The sequence below is a fragment of the Bombina bombina genome, chromosome 9 (assembly GCF_027579735.1).
Source record: "Bombina bombina isolate aBomBom1 chromosome 9, aBomBom1.pri, whole genome shotgun sequence".
NCBI classification, from domain to species: Eukaryota; Metazoa; Chordata; class Amphibia; order Anura; family Bombinatoridae; genus Bombina; species Bombina bombina.
The window spans coordinates 21,218,963-21,246,232 of NC_069507.1; the positions used below are offsets into that span (position 1 = coordinate 21,218,963).

Here is a 27,270-nt window from a genome sequence, read left to right on the forward strand (position 1 = left end):
AGCGGGGTCCGGGAGCGGCGGGATAGGGGTTAATACAATTATTTAGTTGCGGCGGGGTCCGGGAGCGGCGGAATAGGGGTTAATAATATTATGTAGGGGCCGGTGATTAGGGGTGTTTAGACTTGGGGCTTATATTAGGAGGTTAGGTGTAAACGTTACTTGTTTTCTACCATAGAAATCAATGGGATATCTGGCAGCATCGAACATAAGTTTTCGCTGCTTTCAGACTCCCATTGATCCCTATGGCATCCGCGACCTCCGGGGAGGCGGATTAAAAAACAGGTACGCTGGGCCGGAATAGCCGCGAGCGTATCTGTTAGAAGTTGGATAAATAGCAAAAGGTGTATTCAGAACATCTGTAATGACGTAACCATCGATCTGTGTCGGATTGAGACCGGCGGGTCATATGTTACGTCACAAATTTCAACATAGGCCGGTCTGTAGGCTTTGATAAATGGGTCGAATCAGGCTCGCCACAATTACGCTGTGGAATTCCAGCGTATTTGCGGTTGAAGGCTTGATAAATATCCCTCAATAATGCACTGAGGTTGCTCTTTCTTAGGAGCGTGTCAGATTCTAAATATTATAAAGTATGTAAAATACAGCCTACGTAACCCCTTGTCTGCCAGATTCTAAATATTATAATGTATGGAAAATACAGTGTATGTAACCCTTGTCTGCCATATTCTAAATATAATAAAGTATGGAAAATACAGTGTATGTAACCCCTTGTCTGCCATATTCTAAATATAATAAAGTATGGAAAAATACAGTGTACGTAGCCCCTTGTCTGCCATATTGTAAATATAATAAAGTATGGAAAAATACAGTGTACGTAACCCCTTGTCTGCCATATTCTAAATATAATAAAGTATGGAAAAATACAGTGAACGTAGCCCCTTGCCTGCCATATTCTAAATATTATAAAGTATGGAAAATACAGTGTATGTAACCCCTTGTCTGCCATATTCTAAATATAATAAAGTATGGAAAATACAGTGTACGTATCCCCTTGTCTGCCATATTCTAAATATAATAAAGTATGGAAAATACAGTGTACGTAACCCCTTGTCTGCCATATTGTAAATATAATAAAGTATTGAAAAATACAGTATATGTAGCCCCTTGTCTGCCATATTCTAAATATAATAAAGTATGGAAAATACAGTGTACATAACCCCTTGTCTGCCATATTCTAAATATAATAAAGTATGGAAAAATAAAGTGAACGTAGCCCCTTGTCTGCCATATTCTAAATATTATAAAGAATGGAAATACAATGTATGTAACCCCTTGTCTGCCAGATTCTAAATATTATAAAGTATGTAAAATGCAGCGTACATAACCCCTTGTCTGCCAGATTCTAAATATTATAAAGTATGGAAAATACAGAGTATGTAACCCTTGTCTGCCAGATTCTAAATATTATAAAGTAAGTAAAATATAGAGTACGTAACCCTTTGTCTGCCAGATTCTAAATATTATAAAGTATGTAAAATACAGAGTATGTAACCCATTGTCTGCCAGATTCTAAATATTATTAAGTATGGGAAATGCAGAGTATGTAACCCCTTGTCTGTCAGATTCTAAATATTACAAAGTATGTAAAATAGAGTGTACGTAACCCCTTGTTTGCCAGATTCTAAATATTATAAAGTATGTAAAATACAGAGTATATAACCCCTTGTCCGCCAGAATCTAAATATTATAAAGTATGGAAAATACAGAGTATGTAACCCCTTGTCTGCCAGATTCTAAATATTATAAAGTAGGTAAAATACAGAGTATGTAACCCCTTGTCTGCCAGATTCTAAACATTATAAAGTATGGAAAATGCAGAGTATGTAACCCCTTGTCTGACAGATTCTAAATATTATCAAGTATGGAAAATATAGTGTATTTAACCCCTTGTCTGCCAGATTCTAAATATTATTAAGTATGTAAAATACAGCGTACGTAACCCCTTATCTGCTAGATTCTAAATATTATAAAGTATGGAAAATACAGAGTATGATAATGTAGCCCCTTGTGTGCCAAATTCTAAATATTATAAGATATGTAAAATACAGAGTATGTAACCCCTTGTCTGCCAGATTCTAAATATTATAAAGTATGTAAAATACAGAATATGTAACCCCTTGTCTGCCAGATTCTAAATATTATAAAGTATGGAAAATACAGAGTATGTAACCCCTTGTCTGCCAGATTCTAAATATTATAAAGTAAGTAAAATACAGAGTACGTAACCCCTTGTCTGCCCAATTCTAAATATTATAAAGTATGGAAAATACAGAGTATGTAACCCCTTGTCTGCCAGATTCTAAATATTATATAGTATGGATAATGCAGAGTATGTAACCCCTTGTCTGCCAGATTCTAAATATTATAAAGTATGGAAAATACAGTGTACGTAACCCCTTATCTGCCAGATTGTCAAATGAATTATAGGAGCCATATTAAAATATAATTTCAATATCACCTTATTCCTTGCTGATATCTTTGTGTGTGCTTAAAAGGGCACTAAAACCATATTTTTCCTTTAATGATTCAGATAGAGCAGCAGTTTTAAGCAACTTTCTAATTTACTTCTATTACTTTTTCTTCATTCTCTTGCTATCTTTATTTAAAAAGCAGGAATCTAAAGCTTAGGAGCTGGCACATTTTTGGTTCTGAACCTGGGTTATGCTTACTTATTGGTGGGTAAATGTCAGTCACCAATAAGCAAGCACTATCCATGGTGCAGAAGTTCTGAACGTAAAATGGGCTGGCTCCGTAGCTTTAAATTCCTGCTTTTTAAAAAAAGATATCAAGAGAATGAAGAAAATTTGATAATAGGAGTAAATTAGAACGTTGCTGCGGAATCATGAAATAAAAAAAATGGGTTTAGTGTCCCTTTAACCATTACACAAGGTAGACCGCATAGTTAAAGTCAACTCCAACCAATGGGCAGCATCTGTCTGTCATGTAATTATTCACCTCTTGGCGCATAGAATTATTTTCACTGTAAAGAGCATGAGCAATGCGGAAACAGCTTCATAAACTTTACAAAACAAACAAATTCAATTGAAAAAATAACCCTCAATAAAACAGCTTGCTCTAAAATAAACCAACAACAAACAGAAAAAAAACAGAAAACCTGAAAAAAGTAAAAGAAAAAAGTCAGTTTGGTGAGGCAGGAAAGTGCGGCGAGAGATCCTCAACTGGTGCTTGTGTAGGTGAAAAATAAAGCTCACAGAAAGCCTACGGCTCACGAGCACGAACGCTCAATGAATATCCAACATAATCTCACAGTAAAGCCCCTGATCAACCTCGCAAATATCAATGAATCTAGGCCACGGTTTGTGTACAATAAATACATTGTCTGGTCAGCAGTTTGCACCTGGGTTTAATGTACCGTGTTCCACGGCTAACGGTGAGAATTAGACAATACTCTTGTTTAAGTACTTAAAGGGACAGTAAAGTCAAAATTCAACTTAAATGGATTGGATAGAGCATAGAATTTTAAACAACTTTCCACTTTTATAATCTGTTTTGCTTAGTTCTCTTGCTATCCTTTGTTAAAGAGTAATGATATGTGAGCTCAGGAGCGTGCACGTGTCTTTTGCCATCTGCCAGCAATGTTATACATAGTTACATAGCTACCACAGAATGCTACAGGCACTATGGCAGCAACGTTTACAACTTTATAACTGCTTTATTGTTGCAAATACAGCTGCAAAATGGTTATTAAATTGCTATTAAAAGTAAACTGGAAAATTATTAAAATCTCATGCTCTTTCCTAAGATATGAGGTCTTAGGTGTAAGGAAAAAAGGCAGCAAAGGGCTTTAACAAAATATACATGTCTAGATATATATATGTGTGTGTGAGTGTATATGTATTTATGTATTTGTATGTGTATATGTGTATTTACAGGCAGATATACACATATAAACACATAAATACATATACATGTCTAGATATATATATGTGTGTGTGAGTGTATATGTATTTATGTATTATTATGTGTATATGTGTATTTACAGACAGATATACACATATAAACACATAAATACATATACATGTCTAGAGATATATATGTGTGTGTGTGAGTGTATATGTATTTATGTATTTGTATGTGTATATGTGTATTTACAGACAGATATACACATATAAACACATAAATACATATACATGTCTAGATATATATATATGTGTGTGTGAGTGTATATGTATTTATGTATTGTTATGTGTATATGTGTATTTACAGACAGATATACACATATAAACACATAAATACATATACATGTCTAGAGATATATATGTGTGTGTGAGTGTATATGTATTTATGTATTTGTATGTGTATACTGTGTATTTACAGACAGATATACACATATAAACACATAAATACATATACATGTCTAGAGATATATATGTGTGTGTGAGTGTATATGTATTTATGTATTTGTATGTGTATATGTGTATTTACAGACAGATATACACATATAAACACATAAATACATATACATGTCTAGATATATATATGTGTGTGTGAGTGTATATGTATTTATGTATTTGTATGTGTATATGTGTATTTACAGACAGATATACACATATAAACACATAAATACATATACATGTCTAGATATATATATATGTGTGTGTGAGTGTATATGTATTTATGTATTTGTATGTGTATACTGTGTATTTACAGACAGATATACACATATAAACACATAAATACATATACATGTTTAGATATATATATGTGTGTGTGAGTGTATATGTATTTATGTATTTGTATGTGTATATGTGTATTTCCAGACAGATATACACATATAAACATATAAATACATATACATGTCTAGATATATATATGTGTGTGTGAGTGTATATGTATTTATGTATTTGTATATGTGTATTTACAGGCAGATATACACATATAAACACATAAATACATATACATGTCTAGATATATATATGTGTGTGTGAGTGTATATGTATTTATGTATTTGTATGTGTATATGTGTATTTACAGACAGATATACACATATAAACACATAAATACATATTCATGTCTAGAGATATATATGTGTGTGTGTGTGTATATGTATTTATGTATTTGTATGTGTATATGTGTATTTACAGGCAGATATACACATATAAACACATAAATACATATACATGTCTAGATATATATATGTGTGTGTGAGTGTATATGTATTTATGTATTTGTATGTGTATACTGTGTATTTACAGACAGATATACACATATAAACACATAAATACATATACATGTCTAGATATATATATGTGTGTGTGAGTGTATATGTATTTATGTATTTGTATGTGTATACTATGTATTTACAGACAGATATACACATATAAACACATAAATACATATACATGTCTAGATATATATATATGTGTGTGTGAGTGTATATGTATTTATGTATTTGTATGTGTATACTGTGTATTTACAGACAGATATACACATATAAACACATAAATACATATACATGTCTAGATATATATATGTGTGTGTGAGTGTATATGTATTTATGTATTTGTATGTGTATATGTGTATTTACAGACAGATATACACATATAAACACATAAATACATATACATGTCTATATATATATATATGTGTGTGTGTGAGTGTATATGTATTTATGTATTTGTATGTGTATACTGTGTATTTACAGACAGATATACACATATAAACACATAAATACATATACATGTCTAGATATATATATGTGTGTGTGAGTGTATATGTATTTATGTATTTGTATGTGTATATGTGTATTTACAGACAGATATACACATATAAACACATAAATACATATACATGTCTAGATATATATATGTGTGTGTGAGTGTATATGTATTTATGTATTTGTATGTGTATATGTGTATTTACAGACAGATATACACATATAAACACATAAATACATATACATGTCTAGATATATATATGTGTGTGTGAGTGTATATGTATTTATGTATTTGTATGTGTATATGTGTATTTACAGGCAGATATACACATATAAACACATAAATACATATACATGTCTAGAGATATATATGTGTGTGTGAGTGTATATGTATTTATGTATTTGTATGTGTATATGTGTATTTACAGACAGATATACACATATAAACACATAAATACATATACATGTCTAGATATATATATATGTGTGTGTGAGTGTATATGTATTTATGTATTTGTATGTGTATACTGTGTATTTACAGACAGATATACACATATAAACACATAAATACATATACATGTCTAGATATATATATGTGTGTGTGAGTGTATATGTATTTATGTATTTGTATGTGTATATGTGTATTTACAGACAGATATACACATATAAACACATAAATACATATACACACACACACACATATATATATATATATATATGTGTGTGTGTATAGTATTGCTTCAGACTTGATAAAGGAAGGAACTCTTCCGAAAGCTTGTCATGTTATAAATGTATAGTTAGTCCAATAAAAAAAGTGTCATTGCTCAATGCAATACTCTTGTTATTGGAGCACTTTGCAGTTAATTAAATGAAAACATGTAAAAGCATATGTATGCAATATTCATATGTAATAAAGTGCTATACTGTGTATTTACTGTAAATATTTCACATTCCAATGTTCTGCACATATCAAATTATTTTTATGTATTTATTAATAGACATGCTGTCACACATGCTGCTGTCACATGTATAATGCTGTCACACATAATGCTGTCACATGTATAATGCTGTCACACATGCTGCTGTCACATGTAGAATGCTTTCACACATAATGCTGTCACATGTATAATGCTGTCACACATGCTGCTGTCACATGTCGAATGCTGTCACACATGATGCTGTCACATGTAGAATGTTGTCACACATGCTGCTGTCACATGTAGAATGCTGTCATACATGCTGCTGTCACATGTAGAATGCTGTCACAGATACTGCTGTCACATGTAGAATGCTGTCACACATACTGCTGTCACATGTAGAATGCTGTCACACATATTGTTGTCACATGTAGAATGCTGTCACACATGTTGCTGTCACATGTAGAATGCTGTCACATATATTGTTGTCACATGTAGAATGCTGTCACACATGCTGCTGTCACATGTAGAATGCTGTTATACATGCTGCTGTCACATGTAGAATGCTGTCACGCATACTGCTGTCACATGTAGAAAGCTGTCACACATGCTGCTGTCACATGTAGAATGCTGTCACACATGATGTTGTCACATGTAGAATGCTTTCACACATAATGCTGTCACATGTATAATGCTGTCACACATGCTGCTGTCACATGTAGAATGCTGTCACACATGATGCTGTCACATGTAGAATGCTGTCACACATGCTGCTGTTACATGCAGAATGCTGTCATACATGCTGCTGTCACATGTAGAATGCTGTCACACATGCTGCTGTCACATGTAGAATGCTGTCACAGATACTGCTGTCACATGTAGAATGCTGTCACACATACTGCTGTCACATGTAGAATGCTGTCACACATATTGTTGTCACATGTAGAATGCTGTCACACATGCTGCTGTCACATGTAGAAAGTTGTCACATTTAGAATGCTGTCATACATGCAGCTGTCACGTGTAGAATGCTGTCCCACAAACTGCTATCGCATGTAGAATGCTGTCACACATGATGCTGTCACATGTAGAATGTTGTCACACATGCTGCTGTCACATGTAGAAAGCTGTCACACATGCTGCTGTCACATGTAGAATGCTGTCACACATGATGCTGTCACATGTAGAATGCTGTCACACATGCTGCTGTTACATGCAGAATGCTGTCATACATGCTGCTGTCACATGTAGAATGCTGTCACACATACTGCTGTCACATGTAGAATGCTGTCACACATACTGCTGTCACATGTAGAATGCTGTCACACATATTGTTGTCACATGTAGAATGCTGTCACACATATTGTTGTCACATGTAGAATGCTGTCATACATGCTGCTGTCACATGTAGAAAGTTGTCACATTTAGAATGCTGTCATACATGCAGCTGTCACGTGTAGAATGCTGTCCCACAAACTGCTATCGCATGTAGAATGCTGTCACACATGATGCTGTCACATGTAGAATGTTGTCACACATGCTGCTGTCACATGTAGAAAGCTGTCACACATGCTGCTGTCACATGTAGAATGCTGTCACACATGATGCTGTCACATGTAGAATGTTGTCACACATGCTGCTGTCACATGTAGAATGCTGTCACACATGCTGCTGTCACATGTAGAAAGTTGTCACATGTAGAATGCTGTCATACATGCTGCTGTCACATGTAGAAAGCTGTCACACATGCTGCTGTCACATGTAGAATGCTGTCACACATGCTGCTATCACATGTAGAAAGCTGTCACACATGCTGCTGTCACATGTAGAATGCTGTCACAGATACTGCTGTCACATGTAGAATGCTGTCACACATGCTGCTGTCACTTGTAGAATGCTGTTATACATGCTGCTGTCACATGTAGAATGCTGTCACACATGCTGCTGTCACTTGTAGAATGCTGTCACACATGATGCTGTCACATGTAGAATGCTGTTATACATGCTGCTGTCACATGTAGAATGCTGTCACACATGCTGCTGTCACTTGTAGAATGCTGTCACACATGATGCTGTCACATGTAGAATGCTGTTATACATGCTGCTGTCACATGTAGAATGCTGTCACACATGCTGCTGTCACTTGTAGAATGCTGTCACACATGCTGCTGTCACTTGTAGAATGCTGTTATACATGCTGCTGTCACATGTAGAATGCTGTTATACATGCTGCTGTCACATGTAGAATGCTGTCACACATGCTGCTGTCACTTGTAGAATGCTGTCACACATGCTGCTGTCACTTGTAGAATGATGTTATACATGCTGCTGTCACTTGTAGAATGATGTTATACATGCTGCTGTCACATGTAGAATGCTGTCACACATGCTGCTGTCACATGTAGAATGCTGTCACACATGCTGCTGTCACTTGTAGAATGCTGTTATACATGCTGCTGTCACTTGTAGAATGCTGTCACACATGCTGCTGTCACATGTAGAATGCTGTCACACATGCTGCTGTCACTTGTAGAATGCTGTTATACATGCTGCTGTCACTTGTAGAATGCTGTTATACATGCTGCTGTCACATGTAGATGCTATCACATGTAGAATGCTGTCACACATGCTGCTGTCACATGTAGAATGCTGTTATACATGCTGCTGTCACTTGTAGAATGATGTTATACATGCTGCTGTCACATGTAGAATGCTGTCACACACACTGCTGTCACTTGTAGAATGCTGTTATACATGCTGCTGTCACATGTAGAATGCTGTTATACATGCTGCTGTCACATGTAGAATGCTGTCACACATACTGCTGTCACATGTAGAATGATGTTATACATGCTGCTGTCACTTGTAGAATGCTGTCACACATACTGCTGTCACATGTAGAATGATGTTATACATGCTGCTGTCACTTGTAGAATGCTGTCACACATACTGCTGTCACATGTAGAATGATGTTATACATGCTGCTGTCACTTGTAGAATGATGTTATACATGCTGCTGTCACATGTAGAATGCTGTCACACATACTGCTGTCACATGTAGAATGCTGTCACACATACTGCTGTCACATGTAGAATGCTGTTATACATGCTGCTGTCACTTGTAGAATGCTGTCACACATGCTGCTGTCACATGTAGAATGATGTTATACATGCTGCTGTCACTTGTAGAATGATGTTATACATGCTGCTGTCACATGTAGAATGCTGTCACACACACTGCTGTCACTTGTAGAATGCTGTTATACATGCTGCTGTCACATGTAGAATGCTGTTATACATGCTGCTGTCACATGTAGAATGCTGTTATACATGCTGCTGTCACATGTAGAATGATGTTATACATGCTGCTGTCACATGTAGAATGATGTTATACATGCTGCTGTCACATGTAGAATGCTGTTATACATGCTGCTGTCACATGTAGAATGCTGTTATACATGCTGCTGTCACATGTAGAATGATGTTATACATGCTGCTGTCACATGTAGAATGATGTTATACATGCTGCTGTCACATGTAGAATGCTGTTATACATGCTGCTGTCACATGTAGAATGATGTTATACATGCTGCTGTCACATGTAGAATGCTGTTATACATGCTGCTGTCACATGTAGAATGCTGTTATACATGCTGCTGTCACATGTAGAATGATGTTATACATGCTGCTGTCACATGTAGAATGATGTTATACATGCTGCTGTCACATGTAGAATGCTGTTATACATGCTGCTGTCACATGTAGAATGATGTTATACATGCTGCTGTCACATGTAGAATGCTGTTATACATGCTGCTGTCACTTGTAGAATGCTGTTATACATGCTGCTGTCACTTGTAGAATGCTGTTATACATGCTGCTGTCACATGTAGAATGATGTTATACATGCTGCTGTCACATGTAGAATGATGTTATACATGCTGCTGTCACTTGTAGAATGCTGTTATACATGCTGCTGTCACTTGTAGAATGCTGTTATACATGCTGCTGTCACATGTAGAATGCTGTTATACATGCTGCTGTCACATGTAGAATGCTGTTATACATGCTGCTGTCACTTGTAGAATGATGTTATACATGCTGCTGTCACTTGTAGAATGCTGTTATACATGCTGCTGTCACATGTAGAATGCTGTTATACATGCTGCTGTCACATGTAGAATGCTGTTATACATGCTGCTGTCACTTGTAGAATGCTGTTATACATGCTGCTGTCACATGTAGAATGATGTTATACATGCTGCTGTCACATGTAGAATGATGTTATACATGCTGCTGTCACTTGTAGAATGCTGTTATACATGCTGCTGTCACATGTAGAATGCTGTCACACATGCTGCTGTCACATGTAGAATGCTGTCACACATGCTGCTGTCACATGTAGAATGCTGTTATACATGCTGCTGTCACATGTAGAATGCTGTCACACATGCTGCTGTCACATGTAGAATGCTGTCACACATGCTGCTGTCACTTGTAGAATGATGTTATACATGCTGCTGTCACATGTAGAATGCTGTCACACATGCTGCTGTCACATGTAGAATGCTGTCACACATACTGCTGTCACATGTAGAAAGCTGTCACACATGCTGCTGTCACATGTAGAATGCTGTCACACATTCTGCTGTCACATGTAGAAAGCTGCCACACATGCTGCTGTCACATGTAGAATGCTGTCACACATACTGCTGTCACATGTAGAATGCTGTCACATATGCTGCTGTCACATGTAGATGCTGTCACATGTAGAATACTGTCATACATGCTGCTGTCACATGTAGAATGCTGTCACACATGCTGCTGTCACATGTAGAATGCTGTCACACATTCTGCTGTCACATGTAGAAAGCTGTCACACATGCTGCTGTCACATGTAGAATGCTGTCACACATGCTGCTGTCACATGTAGAATGCTGTCACACATTCTGCTGTCACATGTAGAAAGCTGTCACACATGCTGCTGTCACATGTAGATGCTGTCACATGTAGAATGCTGTCACACATACTGCTATCACATGTAGAATGCTGTCACACATTCTGCTGTCACATGTAGAATGCTGTTATACATGCTGCTGTCACATGTAGAATGCTGTCACAGATACTGCTGTCACATGTAGAATGCTGTCACACATGCTGCTGTCACTTGTAGAATGCTGTTATACATGCTGCTGTCACTTGTAGAATGCTGTTATACATGCTGCTGTCACATGTAGAATGATGTTATACATGCTGCTGTCACATGTAGAATGCTGTTATACATGCTGCTGTCACTTGTAGAATGCTGTTATACATGCTGCTGTCACATGTAGAATGATGTTATACATGCTGCTGTCACTTGTAGAATGATGTTATACATGCTGCTGTCACATGTAGAATGATGTTATACATGCTGCTGTCACTTGTAGAATGATGTTATACATGCTGCTGTCACATGTAGAATGATGTTATACATGCTGCTGTCACATGTAGAATGATGTTATACATGCTGCTGTCACATGTAGAATGATGTTATACATGCTGCTGTCACATGTAGAATGATGTTATACATGCTGCTGTCACTTGTAGAATGCTGTTATACATGCTGCTGTCACATGTAGAATGCTGTTATACATGCTGCTGTCACTTGTAGAATGCTGTCACACATACTGCTGTCACATGTAGAATGCTGTTATACATGCTGCTGTCACATGTAGAATGCTGTCACACATACTGCTATCACATGTAGAATGCTGTCACACATTCTGCTGTCACATGTAGAATGCTGTCACACATACTGCTGTCACATGTAGAATGCTGTCACACATTCTGCTGTCACATGTAGAATGCTGTCACACATACTGCTGTGACATGTAGAATGCTGTCACACATACTGCTGTCACATGTAGAATGCTGTCACACATACTGCTGTCACATGTAGAATGCTGTCACACATACTGCTGTCACATGTAGAATGCTGTCACACATTCTGCTGTCACATGTAGAATGATGTTATACATGCTGCTGTCACATGTAGAATGCTGTCACACATTCTGCTGTCACATGTAGAATGATGTTATACATGCTGCTGTCACATGTAGAATGCTGTCACACATACTGCTGTCACATGTAGAATGCTGTCACACATTCTGCTGTCACATGTAGAATGCTGTCACACATACTGCTGTGACATGTAGAATGCTGTCACACATACTGCTGTCACATGTAGAATGCTGTCACACATACTGCTGTCACATGTAGAATGCTGTCACATATGCTGCTGTCACATGTAGAATGCTGTCACATATGCTGCTGTCACATGTAGAATGCTGTCACACATACTGCTGTCACATGTAGAATGCTGTCACACATACTGCTGTCACATGTAGAAAGCTGTCACACATGCTGCTGTCACATGTAGAATGCTGTCACACATGCTGCTGTCACATGTAGAATGCTGTCACCCATACTGCTGTGACATGTAGAATGCTGTCACACATACTGCTGTCACATGTAGAATGCTGTCACACATTCTGCTGTCACATGTAGAATGCTGTCACACATTCTGCTGTCACATGTAGAAAGCTGTCACACATGCTGCTGTCACATGTAGAATACTGTCATACATGCTGCTGTCACATGTAGAATGCTGTCACACATACTGCTGTCACATGTAGAATGCTGTCACACATTCTGCTGTCACATGTAGAAAGCTGTCACACATGCTGCTGTCACATGTAGATGCTGTCACATGTAGAATACTGTCATACATGCTGCTGTCACATGTAGAATGCTGTCACACATACTGCTGTGACATGTAGAATGCTGTCACACATGCTGCTGTCACATGTAGAAAGCTGTCACATGCTGCTGTCACATGTAGAATGCTGTCACACATACTGCTATGGCATGTAGAAAGTTGTCACACATGCTGCTATTACATGTAGAATGCTGTCACACATGCTGCTGTTACATGTAGAAAGCTGTCACACATGCTGCTGTCACATGTAGAATGCTGCTATCACATGTAGAATGCTGTCATACATGCTGCTGTCACATGTAGAATGCTGTCACACATGCAGTTGTCACATGTAGAAAGCTGTCACACATGCTGCTGTCACATGTAGAATGCTGTCACACAAACTGCTGACACATGTAGAATGCTGTCACACACACTGCTGTCACATGTAGAAAGCTGTCATACATGCTGTTGTCACATGTACAGTGCTGTCACACATGCTGTTGTCACATGTACAGTGCTGTCACACATGCTGCTGTCACATGTAGAATGCTGTCACACATGCTGCTGTCACATGTAGAATGCTGTCACACATGCTGCTGTCACATGTAGAATGCTGTCACACAAGTAATAGGGATTGAACCAGCGCCTACTCTATACCCTTAGAGCTTGGGGCGGGGTGATACCTAGTAACCACCAATAGAAATCGAGTGAATAATGGGGATCCCCAAGCGCCTATCAAACCAGAGGCAGAAGAAGGGATTAGTAACGATAAAAATCTAGTTGTAAAATTAATAGATATTTATTACAAAGTCTAAAAACATATAATATAACTCATGGATCCATGAAGAATATAACAGGGTAAATAAACAAATATAATAATTGTTAAAAACATACAGATGTAAATAAAAACAATGGATGGTCACAGGTAAGTGGCCTATCTATAGCGCAGAACTGGGTGCTGTCACATATGCTGCTGTCACATGTAGAATGCTGTCACACATACTGCTGTCACATGTAGAATGCTGTCACATATGCTGCTGTCACATGTAGAATGCTGTCACATGTAGAATGCTGTCACACATACTGCTGTCACATGTAGAATGCTGTCACACATACTGCTGTCACATGTAGAATGCTGTCACACATACTGCTGTCACATGTAGAATGCTGTCACACATACTGCTGTCACATGTAGAATGCTGTCACACATACTGCTGTCACATGTAGAATGCTGTCACACATACTGCTGTCACATGTAGAATGCTGTCACATATGCTGCTGTCACATGTAGAATGCTGTCACACATACTGCTGTCACATGTAGAATGCTGTCACACATACTGCTGTCACATGTAGAATGCTGTCACACATACTGCTGTCACATGTAGAATGCTGTCACACATACTGCTGTCACATGTAGAATGCTGTCACATATGCTGCTGTCACATGTAGAATGCTGTCATACATGACTATTATGCCCCTTTCTCTGACTTTTCAGGCTGGTCCTTACTGGGCCACAATTAGAAGGTCAGAGCACATTGTAGGTTTACAAGAAATATCACATAGCTTCAGTCAGAACCAGACGGTCTGGGTAATCTGACAGATCAGAACCACAAGTGCTGGGCTGTGTTGTCTGTGATGAAACAGCAGCAGAAAGTCAAGAAATCCAGCTGATTGTAAAATGCAGACAGTTAATAAAAACTACAAAATGTCAGTATTGGGCAAATTGTCATCATCTCACTGCACACTATAGCACAGGGATCAGTTGTTTGCCTATAGCAGCTAAAGGGGCGGTTGCTCAAACTAATAAATGCCTGTGTAGAATTAATCAAGAACTAAAGAATTCAAAATCTTATATTTCTCATGACCACTACTGCCAGACCTAGAATGCTTTTCTTTATGTGTCTCTGACTGTGTGTGCACAATGTCTAAGAATGCACTGGGTATGTTAGCACACTATAGTTTAATTACAGCAGTTAGAATGTGATATAGGGTAATTGTACTTTGTCATGAATAAAATCTGCCCTAATAAGGATTTTTATATTTATTGTGGGTATCATGACCTAGATATATATATATATATATATATATATATATATATATATATATATATATATATATATATACATACATATATAATGGGATCCTTGGGGGGTTAAACATATAGTTATAAAAGGATAGTCTTGCAGAAATTACTTGCATTAAGAAATTAGAGTGTCCCCAGAATTCTGGGTCACATTAGGCATTTTAAAAAAACGATTTCATAACGTTCATTCTGTCTGTTCTAGGCTGGCATGATCAGGACAGACGTCAGTGAGTTTTTCATTGAGCCCCTAGAGAAGGGACGTCAAGATGAAGAGGTGAATGGACGAGCTCATGTGGTCTACAGAAGATCTGCTGTTCAACATGAAAGTCCTGGAAGACATGAGGAGGCCCACAATGAAGGTACATCAGAGACACTCTCACAGTGCAAGTCCCCTATGGCCCACATACTATAATATGCAGGGGCGCTTACAACAAAACTGGCTTTCCTATAAAATCACATCCATTGTGCCACATCAATTTCTCTACTCACATCATCTCTCTTATACCTTAATTCCCTCTCTCAAACTTTATCTAGAAATTTTTCAATTTAGATTTATTTTTTGTGTTTATAAAAACTGTATGGGCTGATACTGTTAGAAGCACAAATTTTAATATGAAAGATGTTTATCTCACTATGCAGAGTTCTTGATGTAAAGGAGATACGCATACAATATAGAATAATGTCTAAAAAAAAATCCCAAAGATTTTACATGATTTCTCACCATGACAGCGAGGTTTTAAATATCAGGCCCAGAATGTGAAATTTTTCTCCTGTTATCAAATGTTCCTCTTTCTGTTGGCTGCAATGTTTGCAACGTTTATATATATATAGTACCTAAGTATCATGCATATAATAAAAACAATTGCTTAGTTTAGGTATTTTTTTAGACATCACATTAAGAGGTAATAAATGTGACACACACGGATTGGAATGTGTCATTTAGATCATACCAGCGTATACATGATCAAAATTCACATATCATATATCAGTTCATTAACCAATGGGATGTTAGCTGATCTGTTAACCAACATAAAGCACACAACAGTGATCATTAATTCAGACATAAATTGTCTTTTTTTATTTCTAGTTGCACAGACTGGGGTAGGGGATCTTCCTCGTGTACTGGATCTATTGCAAGATGGCTTACCAGAAAATGGCAGAAGGAAACGACACGCAAAGAAGGGTGACTATAACATTGAAGTCTTACTGGCTGTGGATGATTCTGTTGTGCGATTTCATGGAAAAGAACACGTGGAGAACTACGTCCTCACCCTCATGAACATAGTGAGGTTTTTGAAAACTTTTCTTTAATTGTATTTTTTTACTTTTTGTCACACACTACAAACACACTCACACAAACTACTCAAACTACACAAACTATACTCAATACACAAACTATACTCACTACACAAACTACACACACAACAAAAACTATACTCACTACACAAACTATACTCACTACACAAACTATACTCACTACACAAACTACACACACTACACAGACTATACTCACTACACAAACTACACACACTACACAAACTATACTCACTACACAAACTACACACACTACACAGACTATACTCACTACACAAACTACACACACTACACAAACTATACTCACTACACAAACTACACCCACTACACAAACTACACACACTACACAGACTATACTCACTACACAAACTACATACACTACACAAACTATACTCACTACACAAACTACACCCACTACACAAGCTACACACACTACACTCACTACACAAACTACACAGACTACACACACTACACAAACTACATACACTACATAAACTACATTCACTACACAAACTACACACACTACACAAACTATACTCACCACACAAACTACACACACGACACAAACTATACTCACTGCACAAACTAAACTACCCTCACTACCCAAACTACACATAGTACATAAACTACACTCAGTACACAAACTACATGAACACACTACACACACACTACTCAAAATACAAAAACTACACACACCAGCTAAACTACACAAATGATACACACTACACAATATATACACATACACTACACAAATGACACAGACTACTCAAACTACACTCACTTCACAAATTACACACACTACATAAGCTACACTTACTACACAAACTACACACACTACTCAAACTACACAAACTACACACAGTACACTCTACACACTACTCAAACTACACACACTACACAAACTACACACACTACTCAAACTACACAAACTACACACAATACAAAAACTACACACACTACTCAACCTACACACACTACACAAACTTTACACACTACACAAACTACATGCACACACAACACACACACAATAAACAAACTACACACACTAAACAAACTGCATGCACACACTACACAGAAACTATACACTTTACACAAACTACATGCACACAATACTCACCCACAAGCACATACTACAAAAACTACACACACAAACTACACAAACTACACACAAACTACACAAACTACACACAAACACACACTACTAAAACTACACACACAAACTACACACACACACACTACAAAAACTACACACACAAACTACACAAACTACACACACTAAACAAACTGCATGCACACACTACACAGAAACTATACACTTTACACAAACTACATGCACACAATACACACCCACAAGCACATACTACAAAAACTACACACACAAACTACACAAACTACACACAAACACATACTACAAAAACTACACACACAAACTACACAAATTACACACAAACACACACTACAAAAACTACACACACAAACTACACAAACTACACACACACAAACTACACACAAACACACACACAAACTACATTAACTACACGCACACTATACACAAGCATTAGAGCATTTTATTATTGCCCTTTATGTCCCTTTAATAATGTGTTCTCCCTTTGTGTTGTAATGGGTTGTGTAACTCACAGAAGGTAATCGATTTACTTTAGATTATTTCATTTCTTAATCTTTCTTTGAACTGAACTTTACATTTCTCTATTTCTTTGTATTTAGTTTTTTAGAGTAACTCACAGTCATCATACATGATTTCCATTAGATTTTTCAAATGTTGATTCCTATAGATTTACGTCAATTAGAAGCAAGTAGGAGGTGTCTATCCGCCAATAAGGATTACTAGGAAGTGCCCAACTTATACTGCTGTATCAATCTGAAGTACAATATCTCTTAAAGTTCTATTTATGTGTTTATGGTGAAGGTTTACTGACCTCTGAACATGCAAAATAGCTCTGAGCATGCCCAGCTTATAAGGAAACCATGAATCTGGGAATAAGTATGAGATATTTTAAACTTTACATCTAAGTCAAAGATTTATACAGAATTTGCTGGAAGGGTTGGAGGATCTCTAGATGGTTAGGGTAGATCAGTTACATTTTACTGAAATATATACTGTCCCGTTAGAGTAAGGTGCAGGTTTAAATTGTGTCATTTATTTATTTATTCAAAAAGTGATTGTTTTATATTTTGTATTTGTAGCAATAATGTTTGGGGGTGAACTTTTAGTAGATTATGGTCATAAAAATGAAAAATGGTCATAAAAATGAGGATGCAAAAACTCTATTACTACTACACATATAATATAAAATAATTCTCTTGTGAATGAAACAACACTATATTTGATAATGTTTTTGTGATTTCCTTAGAGCAAAAGTTGCAGTTACTTAATAAACCCAATAGCAGATGTTTTAGTGCACAGATGTGACCGTTATCTGGGGGCCAGATGCGGATAGCTTGAGAGGAATTCTTCCTGTTACATCATCCTTTCTTATTTTTTTTATACTATTATTTTTAGTTGTCTGTTTGCAATCTTAGAGGCAAACATATATGGTTTTATCCAGCACAGATGATAACTACAGATATTTCTTTCAGAGGATTATAAGGATCTCTTTAGCACCTGTATGTTTACATTTTGCAATCTGTTCGGCCGTCCCTCTAGATTCACTTTGTTTATAGAGGTAGTGACAAATATGCAACACAGCCATCAGATTTTGCAAACAATTCAAAGAATGCATTAATAATGGTTTTATGAATGCTCAGAGGCAGAGCTGAGCACGGTTATCAAGCTTCCAGAGAAAACAAAGGCTGCCCTAAAACCCATGTTTTGGCTATGCAAGAAGTTAGTCGTTATCTGTTTCTTTAATAAGATTGATGCACATTAAAGATTTGCATGTAAAATAGAGTAGACCAGAGGCCCTTGATCTCGTGCCTTTATAGTAATGTTAACCAAGGAAGCCACATGCTATGTACGCTGATGCTTGATAAGTAAGAAAGCCAGGTAATTCCTACACTTAATATTTCAAATTACACTCTTACTAGAGAGGAAAAAGAAGTATTGAGCTTTGGATTAGGTTATGTACCAACTAATAAGTTTAACTTGTTCAACACTATTGTAGATGTGAATAAAATGGTTCGGGATCTCACATTAAGGAAATTTTTTTGGAAAAATGATGAAACACATGATAGTGGAGATGTAGATTTTACCTACTCTAGTGATACTCTACCTAAAATATATGACATAGTTGATTTCACAGAGGCGTGTGATCTATTGAAGGCACATGACCTAGCCAAGGAATCAATAGTTGATGAAATTCCGCTTAAATGTACACATGGTGGATATACACCAAAGTCTATATTTTATCCAACTAGGGAGAGAGGTCCATTCTTAGAAGCTTTTCACCACAGAATTGAAGAAGACCTTATTGCACTCTTTAATGACACCAAGCATCCTTATCCTAATTTAAATGATAAACAATCTAAAGCCCTTAATAATTTAAAATCTAGGGAGGACATTGTAATAAAGAGGGCGGATAAGGGTGGATGTGTGGTGGTGCAGGATAGACAGTCATATCTGGAGGAAGCTTTTAGGCAACTAAATGATGCTGATGTCTATGAAGTTCTCAGATATAACCCAACTGAGAAATATAGGCAACAGCTCGTATCACTGTTAGATGATGGCTTAGAGATGGGGGTCTTAGACCAGGGCACTGTAGACTATCTCTATGTTCAAGATCCAGTTACCCCCATATTCCATCACCTCCCCAAGGTTCATAAATCCTTGGAGGGGGTGAAAGGAAGGCCTATTGTGGCGGGTATAGGATCTCTATTTGAAAATATTTCAACATGGATTGAATCTCTACTACAACCAGTAGTCTATGGTCTTCCATCATATCTCAAAGATACGAAGCACCTTTTGGGTTGTCTAAAAGAGGTAGCTTGGACAGATGCAGCGGAATGGCTTACTATAGATGTAGTTAGTCTGTATTCTGCTATCCCTCATAAAAAAGGTTTAGAAGCCATCTCATACATGCTGGACAGATTCAGTAACTATGATGGCAATCTTAAGACCTTTCTAATTCAAACCTTGGATTTTTTACTAACCCATAATTTTTTCCAATTTGAGGGGACTTTTTATCTCCAAAGACGTGGCACTGCTATGGGGGCTAAATTCGCCCCAGCCTACGCCAACCTATATATGGGTTGGTGGGAGGCATGCCACGTCTTTGGGGATGCAAATCCCTTCAGGGGTTACATTACTATGTATAAAAGGTACATCGATGACCTCCTGTTCGTTTGGACAGGGGGTCCATCTAGATTAAAGGAGTTTGTTCAATTTCTCAACTGCAATGATGCTAATTTACAGTTTACATATGAGAGCAATAAAGAATCTATACCCTACTTAGACCTCCTATTGATTGGAAAAACAGACACTCAGCAGATAAAGACAACTCTATATCGCAAACCAATTGCGGCGAATGCCATATTACATGGCCAAAGCAATCATCCAAAACATATGGGTTTTGGAATAGCCAAAGGGCAATTTATAAGGTTAAAACGTAATTGTACTGACAATGAAGTCTTTATCATAGAGAGCTTGAAAATGAGAAAAGATCTCCTAGAGAGAGGCTATCATATAAAAACAATAGATCGAGCTCTCCTAGAGGTAACCAGATTAGATAGAGAAACCCTCCTCCTTGATAACAAAACCCTAGGGAATAATCAACGTTTTGATAACTCCAGACCTACATTCATAACCACATATAGTGCACAATTTAATGCAATATGTGATATTGTGAAAAAACATCTCCCAATTTTGACTGCTGAGGACAGCCTCAAAGACCTTGTGCAGAAGGGATGCAACTTTGTCTCGCGTAGAGGCTATACGATAGGTAATGCAGTTTCTCCTAGTCTACTGAGAAGTACACAGACAAGAAGCAATAGCTGGTTAAATGTAAAAGGGCACTATAGGTGTCACTACAGCAATTGCATTGCTTGTGGATTCACAAAAGTTACTAAGAATTTTCAATCATACACCACACAGAAGGTCTATGAGTTGGATACATATACTAACTGTCGCTCTGTCTTCGTAATCTATCTTATAGATTGCGTGGAATGTAAAAAACAATACATTGGGTGCACCTCTAGAGAGTGTAGAAATAGGATTAGGGAGCATCTCAAGAATATTGAGCATGGTATCGAATGTTCTGACCTTGCCAGACATTTTATACATGTCCACAACAAAGTGGTTAATAGTCTAAAATGGCAAATTATTGACCATATTAAACCTGCCATACGTGGTGGAGATAGAGTAACTAAACTTTCATGCAAAGAGGCTTTCTGGATTTTCAAAATGAAAACCAGGATTCCAGATGGTTTTAACATAGTGGGCGATGTCATTAATTTTTGGGGACATTAACAGATAGGATTTATGATTATGATCCCAGGAAGACCATTATGTAGCAAAATGTGATAATCTATACTAAAGAGGAGTTACATTATGTATTTAAGATGGGTACACAGAAGTTTAGTTTAGATTGGTTTGTATATATTCTTTATCTCTATGTATTAATAGAGTAAACTTCGATCTTTACCAATTTATTCTAGGTACATTATTATTAGAATTAGCACACCTCGCTCTGAACCATATATAAAGAGATTTATACACATTATTTGGTGCATCTCCTCATTGTCTTTTGCAACGCTCTCTCTATTGTTCTTCATTAATAAGTTCTCTCAGATATACAATATATGTAATACTGTTATTGGGGTAATTAATAATGTGATGCACTCACTACCATTTATTTTATTATTTTTTTTTTTTTAAAAATACATGGTTATTGTTATTGTTAAGGCATTAGCATATCAGTTCATAAATATTTTTTCGCATGGAGGCTCTACATTAAATAGAGGCAGATCCCATTTATATAAATCTTTAATTAGATGTTTATGGTAGAATATGCTACTCAAATTATATGTATATGTTTAGCCCAGGCGTTTATAAATTGTTGAGATCTATATATTTCTTTATATGCTATATTGACATTTAAAGTATTAACGTTGCAATCTCCCCCAATGAAATGCTTATTATTATTTCTAGTCTGTCTTTATTTCAGTATGGCGATATTCTAGGTCTGTCCCTTTAATAATTAGTACCTGGAGCTCTCACACCTGATGACAAGGGTGTGTTTAAATAGACATGCTGGTGTGGAGTAAATTATGTCCATGAATAAGGCGAATATCTGCTGAAACGCGTAGGACGATTCCTTCATTTGTTCCAGGTTGTTGGGACAATTTGTATGTTTTCCCCTTTTTTTTCATATGTTTTTGTGCACGGTTTTCCAAATAAATCTTTGATTTATTATACGCCTGGGAGGTTTGCTGGATTTCTTTTCTGAAATTCCTACACTTATTGAGAAATAAAAAAAAGTTCTGTGGCAACTCTGCTGCTACTAGATAGCTATGGAAGTCCAAGTACCACCTACATCACTGCTAGACGTGTAACACATACATGTACCATCTGCCACTAGATAGCTATGGAAGTACAAGTACCACCTACATCACTGCTAGACGTGTAACACATACATGCACCATCTGCCACTAGATAGCTATGGAAGTCCAAGTACCACCTACATCACTACTAGACGTGTAACACATATATGCACCATCTGCATCTCCTACTAGATAGCTATGGAAGTCCAAGTACCACCTACATCACTGCATCACTGCTAGACTTGTAACACATACATGTCCACAACAAAGTGGTTAATAGTCTAAAATGGCAAATTATTGACCATATTAAACCTGCCATACGTGGTGGAGATAGAGTAACTAAACTTTCATACAAAGAGGCTTTCTGGATTTTCAAAATGAAAACCAGGATTCCAGATGGTTTTAACATAGTGGGCGATGTCATTAATTTTTGGGGACATTAACAGATAGGATTTATGATTATGATCCCAGGAAGACCATTATGTAGCAAAATGTGATAATCTATACTAAAGAGGAGTTACATTATGTATTTAAGATGGGTACACAGAAGTTTAGTTTAGATTGGTTTGTATATATTCTTTATCTCTATGTATTAATAGAGTAAACTTCGATCTTTACCAATTTATTCTAGGTACATTATTATTAGAATTAGCACACCTCGCTCTGAACCATATATAAAGAGATTTATACACATTATTTGGTGCATCTCCTCATTGTCTTTTGCAACGCTCTCTCTATTGTTCTTCATTAATAAGTTCTCTCAGATATACAATATATGTAATACTGTTATTGGGGTAATTAATAATGTGATGCACTCACTACCATTTTTTTTTTTTTTTTTATTTATTTTTTTTTTAAAATACATGGTTATTGTTATTGTTAAGGCATTAGCATATCAGTTCATAAATATTTTTTCGCATGGAGGCTCTACATTAAATAGAGGCAGATCCCATTTATATAAATCTTTAATTAGATGTTTATGGTAGAATATGCTACTCAAATTATATGTATATGTTTAGCCCAGGCGTTTATAAATTGTTGAGATCTATATATTTCTTTATATGCTATATTGACATTTAAAGTATTAACGTTGCAATCTCCCCCAATGAAATGCTTATTATTATTTCTAGTCTGTCTTTATTTCAGTATGGCGATATTCTAGGTCTGTCCCTTTAATAATTAATACCTGGAGCTCTCACACCTGATGACAAGGGTGTGTTTAAATAGACATGCTGGTGTGGAGTAAATTATGTCCATGAATAAGGCGAATATCTGCTGAAACGCGTAGGACGATTCCTTCATTTGTTCCAGGTTGTTGGGACAATTTGTATGTTTTACCCTTTTTTTACATATGTTTTTGTGCACGGTTTTCCAAATAAATCTTTGATTGATTATACGCCTGGGAGGTTTGCTGGATTTCTTTTCTGAAATTCCTACACTTATTGAGAAATAAAAAAAAGTTCTGTGGCAACTCTGCTGCTACTAGATAGCTATGGAAGTCCAAGTACCACCTACATCACTGCTAGACGTGTAACACATACATGTACCATCTGCCACTAGATAGCTATGGAAGTACAAGTACCACCTACATCACTGCTAGACGTGTAACACATACATGCACCATCTGCCACTAGATAGCTATGGAAGTCCAAGTACCACCTACATCACTACTAGACGTGTAACACATATATGCACCATCTGCATCTCCTACTAGATAGCTATGGAAGTCCAAGTACCACCTACATCACTGCTAGACTTGTAACAAATACATGCACCATCTGCCACTAGATAGCTATGGGAGTCCAAGTACCACCTACATCACTGCTAGACGTGTAACACATACATGCACCATCTGCCACTAGATAGCTATGGGAGTTCAAGTACCAACAACATCACTGCTAGACGTGTAACACATTAATGCACCATCTACAACGGCACTACTGTAATGTGTGAAAGAACAGGAGACTCTACTCCTCAGCCAATGAGACAGCCTATGCACCTGCTACACTATTACTAGACAAAATAAAAATCTAGAGACCATATAAAGTGTTATTACAGGATAGAAGCCAGTGTACTTCGTACAACCTCAGCAAAGCAATATGTTGTTTATGGCCTTGGAGACCCGAGGTGGGGACTCATTAATCTTCGGTTATTCCTCATGCATTTTATACATAATGAGACACCTCGAGAGCACTATTAATGTAATAAAAGGCATGTAATATTAATGTAATATTAATGTAATAAGAGGCAATATTATGAACAATTGGATGTATAAAGGAAAAATAAACAATATGGGGAATGATAGATTTCCCTTAATATTAAATGTGTGGGAATTGGAGTCTCCATATGCAAAAATATGAAGTTTAGTAAATCAGTGATTACATATCATTGCCATGCTCTTCATCACCTTCTTTATACAAATCCTTTCATGTCCTTTCACCTTCCTCCCTAATTCTAGTGGCATCCAGTGATACCTCAAATGTTCTGATGCACAAGTTCTTAGGTAACAAGTAAATCCTGCTACATACTAAGTAATAACTTTCCAAGCAAGTCCACGTACATCATATGTTACTACTAGACAAGTTAGCAAGTTCACGTACGTCCTACATTACTACTAGACAAGTTAGCAAGTTCACGTACGTCCTACATTACTACTAGACAAGTTAGCAAGTCCATGTACATCCTACTTTACTGTTAGACAAGTTAGCAAGTCCATGTACATCCTACTTTACTGTTAGACAAGTTAGCAAGTCCATGTACATCCTACATTACTAACAAACAAATTAGCAAATCCATGTACATCATTTATTACTGCTAGAAAAATTAGCAAGTCCATGATCATCCTACATTACTGCTAGACAAGTTAGCAAGTATACATACATACTACTTTACTGCTAGACAAGTTAGCAAGTCCATGTACATCCTACTTTACTGCTAGATAAGTTAACAAGTCCATGTACATCCTACATTACTCTAGACAAGTTAGCAAGTCCGTGTACATCCTACATTACTGCTAGACAAGTTAGCAAGTATACATACATACTACTTTACTGCTAGACAAGTTAGCAAGTCCATGTACATCCTACTTTACTGCTAGACAAGTTAACAAGTCCATGTACATCCTACATTACTGCTAGACAAGTTAGCAAGTCTGTGTACATCCTACTTTACTGCTAGACATGTTAGCAAGTCCACATACACCCTACTTTACTGCTAAACAAGTTAGCAAGTATACATACACCCTTCATTACTGCTAGACAAGTTAGCAAGTCCATGTACATCCTAATTTACTGCTAGACAAGTTAGCAAGTATACATACATACTACTATACTGCTAGACAAGTTAGCAAGTATACATACATCCTACTTTACTGCTAGACAAGTTAGCAAGTCCACATACATCCTACTTTATTGCTAGACAAGTTAGCAAGTCCATGTACATCCTACTTTACTGCTAGACAAGTTAGCAAGTCCATGTACACCCTACATTACTGCTAGACAAGTTAGCAAGTCCATGTACACCCTACTTTACTGCTATACAAGTTAGCAAGTCCATGTACATCCTACTTTACTGCCAGGCAAGTTAGCAAGTCCATGTATGTCCTACTTTACTGTTAGACAAGTTAGCAAGTCCAAATAAACACACGCTGGCAAAGGCACTATATAGGCAAGCTTCCCTATTATTGAATTGGTATTACCAGAGTGTATAACTCTACTGAACTTATAATACTTTTCTATTTGTTTCTTTAGGGGAGTGGTGCTGGCAATTATCTTAAGTTTGAAGAAAAACAAAAAAATTCCAAAATAATTGTTCTATTAGCAAGGCTCAAATTGAGGCAACAATTGTAAAATTTTACTTTTAATATTTGTTTTTTAAAAGATGGGTACAAAATTAAAATAAATATTATGAGTAATATTAGTGGTGTTGTAATAGAACATAGTGTTTCCTAATATATAACATTTCCAGCCTTTGTGTTATTGTACAATTTTTTGGAAACACAATACGTAACACCTTGGTAT

General features: G+C 36.6%; 1 protein-coding gene across 2 annotated transcripts in view; it reads left to right on the forward strand.

Moving 5' to 3' along the window:
• ADAMTS14 (ADAM metallopeptidase with thrombospondin type 1 motif 14) overlaps positions 1 to 27,270 on the forward strand; it is a 265,871-nt gene that overhangs the window by 61,586 nt on the left and 177,015 nt on the right. For both annotated transcript variants that reach the window (XM_053691940.1, XM_053691941.1), the window contains exons 3-4: positions 15,645 to 15,801; positions 16,530 to 16,726. In XM_053691940.1, the coding sequence (XP_053547915.1) occupies positions 15,645 to 15,801; positions 16,530 to 16,726 (354 nt within the window). The remainder of the gene's footprint in view (positions 1 to 15,644; positions 15,802 to 16,529; positions 16,727 to 27,270) is intronic.